Below are 6,938 nucleotides of genomic sequence, written 5' to 3' on the forward strand. Positions count from 1 at the left end.
TAACGTGCAACTGCTAGTAATACTTATTTTTAAAACGACATATACTGACCATTAATGACACTTGTTTCTCTGACCGTGATATTGTCTGAAAGAACCGTCCCAACCAAGATATACTAGGTACAATCTCTTTCCACTGGCTGGCTTTCAGGGCACAACCGGCCACCATTAGCGAGTTGGTCCCGTGTTTTCTGTTTTGGGTGATCCGTCCCGTGTTTTAACGCTTATTACTTTAATGGCTGTGTGTCCATATTTAATGCGTAGCTTATAATTTGATTCTCTTTCCACTGGCTGGCTTTCAGGGCACAACCGGCCACCATTAGCGAGTTGGTCCCGTGTTTTCTGTTTTAGGTGATCCGTCCCGTGTTTTAACGCTTATTACTTTAATGGCCGTGTGTCCATATTTAATGCGTAGCTTATAATTTGATTCGTCTTCAGAAGACACTTTGAAAAACTTCGCGTATGAATATTCTAGAAAGATTATCTATTTGCTTGCCAGGCTCGTGAAGAAGCCCAGAATTGACAGATGAAGAAACCCAGAAAGTGAACGTGAAACCTGTAAACGGCTCAGAACCGACATTTCCACCGGGCTATATATTGAGGCAATCACCTCTCCTCGGTTTCAAACCAAAGCCAAAAAATCAATGGCTTCTTCAGAGACTACATCCACCGCTCCTTATCTGCCCATATTCTCTCCTCCCCGCGATTTACCTTTAATCGGTTTCGACTTGGCCAAATCCGTACTATCGCCAAAGACGAATCTGCAGTCTCGCTCACCGGTCCCTTCGGTTCCGCCCAAGTCTGGGCAGAGGGCAGCCGTTCCGTCTGTTTCGGCGAGGAAGACGTGCCTCTGCTCGCCCAGCAATCATCCAGGAGCGTTCCGTTGCAGTCTCCATAGGAATTGCCCCCCTTCCTCTTCCTCCGCTTCTACCATTGCTCAGCTGCATATGCGCAGATCGGCCATGAAAAACTCGTTGGTGAGAATCGGTAGCGTGGAAGGAGGAGAATGGATGAAGAAAGCGCTTATCCGTCCTTCCTCTCGTGAAGTAAGAAGGAGAGCGTCGTTCCACCCGCAGCCCAGCAGGCTACGCCATATGACCACGGCGGAAGACGCGGCCGTTTCCTAAAGACCCCGCCGTTGCCTGCTCAGTAGATGAAAATATGCCACAGCAAAACGGCGCGTTTGTTTCAATGTTCTGCTAAGGATTTTGTCACATTAGTAGAGTAAACTGATACAAATCCTCAAGTCTTTAGTGTAACGGACCAGCGAATTGCATCGATAAATCGGTATTCGGATAAGCTGAAACGTCCGCCGAGAGGAAAACGGAATTTGAAAAATTGTAAAGCGTATATAATATTCCCTTTCAGCTCCATTTCCTGCAGCCGTCAGGATTTTGGTGTTACGTATTTATAATTAATTTTGTGACGCATATGGGTGTTATAATTGGTGAATAGCAAATACGAGACCATTACAACACAGACGAGATGTTTAATACAAACCACATTGTTTGCCATGTTTTGGATGTAGCTAACTGCTTAAGTGGTGTTGCTTTTGACAAAGTAAAGCAGTCTTGACCAAGTTTCTTGGGGCCGCACTAAGGATAGGGTGGCCCGACCTGCATGGGGCCTTGAAGCGGACCTATCTTTATTTCCCCAAGGTGGGGTTGTTGTATTTTTGCATCGGGGCTCATTCCATTGGGCCGACGTTGTTGTGATCTCGCATTTACATTGGGCGGATCACTTATAGGTCCGAGCGGGATTTATTTCATTGGGCCGACTTGGTTGTGATCGCGCATTCTCATTGGGCGGATCACTTATGGGTCCGAGCGGTTATGCATTTGGGTCCTGACCTATGCGGATTTGGGTCCGAGGCCGCCTCTATAAAAGTGAGGCTGCATTCATTTGCAAACATACAGATGGAAATACAGATTGAGAGCAGAGCATTCGGAGAAGTGCGAGAAGTAGCGCGGCGACAAGACTTGAAAGCAAGGAGCGAACTTGGTTCTCCTTTCAGTGGGTCAGCCAGACTAATTGAGCAAGGAGCTCTTTTGTAATTCAATCTATTCAAGTGGGACTTGATAAGGGACTTCTCATATTGGGGGCGATCTGTGTTCTTCAACACAGCATCCTATCCACTTTGTACATTGGCATACTTAATCGTGGATTTTGGGCAACTCGCCCCACTCCTTATTTTGGTCCGTGTTCTTACTTTGCATTGTTTTGGTCCATGCTTTGCATCTTTGTTCTTTTGGGACAGATATGAGTTTTGTTGTGCCTTCCGCATCGACACATTTGAGGAGAGGCGTAGGCCGAAGTTCTGCATCTTGAGGCATTTTTGTCTCAGTACGATAAATAACATCGGTGCCGCACGGCCTCATCCCAAAGTCCGTGACAGGTGGTATCAGAGCAAGTTCGGATCCACTCTGATACCTAGGTGGTATCAAAACAGTTTGACACTTGGTGTCAAAAAGGATCACAGAGAAGATCTGTGAACAAAATGGGCGATGCAGATAGCCAGTTTGAGATGGAGACTTTGGTACCTTAGGAGGGAGGTCGAGCTGCCAAAGCGGCTTCGAAGATGAAGGATCCCAAGCACCGAGATTGGCTACAGGACCATAAGAACTGACTGGAGGCGTTAGAACAGTCCAACTTGGAGGAAAGACTGGAGGAACGCTGGTTGAAAAATTGGACCAAGCTGTCTGAGCAAATGGATTCTTTGAAGGAGGAGGTGCGCTTCCTCAAAGAAAGTCAGCAGCTGTTTCATACATTGCTGCAAGGAGGCGAACAGGCTTCCAAGGCGACCAGGATTGGATCCTATGATGGCAATCGCGACGATAAGGCCCTGGACAACTTCTTTTGGGATGTTGAAGAGTACTTGTCGTGCGCGCCTAAGCTATCTGATGAGGCCCAGGTTAAGGAGATTGTGACTCGCTTAACTAGGCATGCGAAGCTTTGGTGGCGGACTCATCAGGCGGATGAATGTGCAGGTAAAACTGTGAAACTGATCAAGTCTTGGGCAGATTTGAAGGCGGCCTTGCATGATCAGTTCCGGCCAGGGAACTCAAATTGGATCATCCGATCTCGCTTCGATGAATTGAAGCACACCAGCACAATCCGCGAGTATGTGAAGGCATTCCAGGTGCTGGACTTGGAATGCTCAAAGTTGAACGACTTCGAAAAGATGTTCCTTTTCACCAAGGGCTTGCAACCTTGGGCGAAGGACGAGCTAAGGCAGCAAAAAGTGCAGACTCTTGCAGAAGCCATCACCGTTGCGAATGGTTTGCTTGACTACAAAGGCGACATGGCTAAGGGTTTTGGAGGAGCCCGAACAGAGAGCTACAAGAAGCAGTTCCATCGAAAGGATAAGAGGGTCGATGCTCCCACGAGCCAGGATGGCGACAAGAAGGGCAAGAAGCCGAAGAAGTTTCATGAAGGAAACAACTCGAAAAAGAGGGATCAAGGCCCTGAGAAAAAGAAGGAGCGCGAATCGGGTTGTTTCGTTTGTGGAAGAGAGGATCACTGGGTGCGGAATTGTCTAGAATGGAGCAGGATCAGTGCATTGTTGACCGAAGAGAAGAAGATGCCTGGAATGAGCACCTTGCAACTTCTTAATTCCTTGCACAATTCCACAGACCAGTATATTGTCGACAAGCACGAGTTGTGCTATGTTGAAGCGCATTTTGGACCGAAGAAGATCTTGGCAATGATCGATTCAGGAGCAACTCATAATTATATCTCGCTAGGATAGGCCAAGAAGCTTGGCTTGAAAATGGAACCGATTTCGTCACATTTCAAGGTTGTCACAGCGCCTGCACAGAAGGTGAGCAACGAGATCCGAAAGGAGGTCATCCGCTTCGGATCGTGGCAAGGGACAATCAATATGGTTGTCATCGAGATGACTGAGTTTGAACTCATCCTTGGGCAGGAGTTCCTGAGGAGCGCATTAGCAGCAGTGGTACCGCACATAGGTTGTGTTTTGGTGCTTGACCCAAAATGACCTTGCATGATCCCTACGGTGAAGTGCAAAGAGTTGAATTGGACACTTAATGCATTGAGTGCAAAGTAGGTTTGCAGAGGAGGTCGAGACGACTTGTTTCTGGCAACTTTGCTTGGAGGTTGGGAAGAAGGAGAATCATCTGCGAGCTCCAACTCCACAGCCATCCAAGATGTCCTAAATGAGTATTCGGACCTCATGTCGAATAAGCTTCCTGCCATTCTACCACCGAGGAGACATGTAGATCATCAGATCAAGCTCGAGGCTGGAGCTAGACCGCCCGCCAAGGCACCTTACCGACTCTCAGGACCAGAGATGGCCGAGTTGAAGAAGTAGTTGGCGGAGCTCGTAGAAGTGGGCTATTTGCGGCCATCAAGGTCTCCCTATGCTGCCCCAGTTTTGTTTCAGCGCAAGAAGGAAGGGATGCTACGGCTGTGCGTGGACTATAGGGCATTGAACAAGCTGACAATAAAGAACAAGTATCCACTCCCTCTCATAGAAAACAGCTTCGACCGCTTAGTAGATGCAAGAGTGTTTAGCAAATTGGATCTCAAGCAGGGCTACTACCAGATCAGGTTTGCACCAGGCGACGAGGAGAAGACCGCCATCACAACGAGGAGTTATGAGTTCTTGGTCATGCCTTTTGGTCTGACAAATGCCCCTGCGACTTTCAGCACTTTGATGAACGATGTGTTCAGGTCGTTGTTGGACAAGTGCATGGTGGTATATCTGGATGATATACTAGTGTACAGCCGAAGTTTGGATGAGCATAAGGAACACCTCAAGGAAGTGTTCGCTTTGCTCAAGGCGAACGACTTGTATGTGAAGAAGGAGAAGTGTGCGTTTGCACAGGAGGAGGTGCCATTTCTTGGCCACATTGTGGGACATGGTCAGATTCGTCCAGATCCAGAAAAGCTACAGGCGATTCGGGATTGGGAGCCACTTTGGAATGTTTACGAGGTGAGTCAATTCCTTGGCTTAGCCAACTACTACCGGAAATTTGTGGAAGGCTACTCTAGGATCGCTAGTCCTCTCACCGACTTGCTGAAGAAAGACAAAAGTTGGAAGTGGGGAGAAAAGCAACAGAGTGCGTTCGATGCATTGAAGGCGAAGCTGACAGTGGAGCCAGTTTTGGCCTTGCCTAGTTTTGACGAACCTTTTGAAGATCTAGATGAGGCGGGTTGTAGACAAGAGGAAGGCACTCCTAGACTTCATACTGCTAGCATCCAGTTCAGACGGCGGAGAGGAGGCTCAGTGCGTCTGTACATTGATTTCAAAATAGAGAGCCATCTTTCGGATTTGGCAGATATATTCTCAGAGGAAGACATCCTAAATAGATGGGAACAACAAGGATCAATCTCCTTGAGGGATCTTATGATCCTAGGCTACAGCGAAGAGGGTCAGTGGGGACAGTGTCAAGGCGCCCTAGCTCTATTGTCAAGTTGTTCAAAGGCCATAGCACGGTGGGACTAGATGGGTCAGCCTTTGGAATCAACCTTGAATCAACTTGGAATTTTGGCCGAGCTATTCTCACACGAGTTCGTGTGCAGATTGAGGTGCCCTTCCCCTGACTTAGCAAATCTAGGCGATCTGAATTTGGATGACTTGGTGATCATCTCGGGCAAGGAGGTGGTCAACTCAGTCCAAACTGAGGCGAGTGCAGACTTGGGAGTCAGTCCACCTCGACTGGTAGAAGACAATGACAGAGGTCCCGAAGTGACTCAAGTCAACATTATCGAACCTTCCCTGCAGGGGTCGGATCGAGTGGACACTTCACCAGTTCACTTGTCATTCAGACGACTCGGAGGCGAGTCGACTCATCTTTACATCAATTCCTTCTCAGATTTCGTCAGGTTCAATGAGGGACCAAACAGCGAGGAACAGATTTTGACAAACTGGGACGAGCATGAATTCATCCGTTATGAAGAATTGATGGACTCAGGAGTCAGCACAGAGGTATCCGACCAAGGTCAGAAGACTTCGGAAACCTTGGCACTTTATTCTCAAGCTGTTGATCATTGGTCATGGGACGATCAGGAAAACATGCCGCATGAATCTCTGAGGGACAAACATATTCGGTTGGTAGAGGAAGCATCCAGGAACGATGTAAACCAACCTGACGGCAATGCAGAGATGGAGCTCTCTGACTTAGGGAGTCCTCCTTCCTTGAGCTGCTGCTCAATCTTGGTTTTCCTCCTAGAGCGCAGAGCAGGCTGCACAGGCGTCGGGGACGTCACCACGAGTTTGGTGGGGGAGGATGTTATGGGGCCGCACTAAGGATAGGGTGGGCCGACTTGCATGGGGCCTTGAAGCGGACCTATCTTTATTTCCTGAAGGTGGGGTTGTATTTATTTTCGCATCGGGACTCATTCCATCGGGCCGACATTGTTGTGATCTCGCATTTACATTGGGCGGATCACTTATAGGTCTGAGCGGGATTTATTTCATTGGGCCGACTTGGTTGTGATCGCACATTCTCATTGGGCGGATCACTTATGGGTCCGAGCGGTTACACATTTGGGTCCTGACCTATGCGGAATTGGGCCAAGCGGTTAGGGCATTTGGGTCCTGACCTATGCGGATTTGGGTCTGAGGCCGCCTCTATAAAAGCGAGGCTACATTCATTTGCAAACATACAGATGGAAATACAGATTGAGAGCAGAGCATTTGGAGAAGTGTGAGAAGTAGCGCGGCGACAAGACTTGAAGGCAAAGAGCGAACTTGGTTCTCCTTTCAGTGGGTTAGCCAGACTACTTGAGCAAGGAGCTCTTTTGTAATTCAGTCTATTCAAGTGGGACTTGATAAGGGACTTCTCATATTGGGGGCGATTTGTGTTCTTCAACACAGCATCCTATCCACTTTGTACATTGGCATACTTAATCGTGGATTTTGGGCAACTCGCCCCACTTCCTTATTTTGGTTTGTGTTCTTACTTTGCATTGTTTTG

General features: G+C 48.1%; 1 protein-coding gene across 1 annotated transcript; it reads left to right on the forward strand.

The window, feature by feature from the left end:
- The first annotated feature begins 641 nt into the window (after nucleotides 1–641).
- LOC131036068 (uncharacterized) lies at nucleotides 642–1,124 on the forward strand. The gene has a single exon (XM_057967863.2). It carries the CDS (start codon nucleotides 642–644, stop codon nucleotides 1,122–1,124), a length of 483 nt encoding a protein of 160 aa, XP_057823846.2.
- Nucleotides 1,125–6,938: the final 5,814 nt, after the last annotated feature.

Source organism: Cryptomeria japonica, chromosome 5 (assembly GCF_030272615.1).
Source record: "Cryptomeria japonica chromosome 5, Sugi_1.0, whole genome shotgun sequence".
In the NCBI taxonomy this organism is placed as follows: Eukaryota; Viridiplantae; Streptophyta; class Pinopsida; order Cupressales; family Cupressaceae; genus Cryptomeria; species Cryptomeria japonica.

Bases quoted from the DNA above. Each gene is read 5' to 3' on its own strand.
- LOC131036068 (XM_057967863.2), top strand. From the start codon at position 642: ATGGCTTCTTCAGAGACTACATCCACCGCTCCTTATCTGCCCATATTC.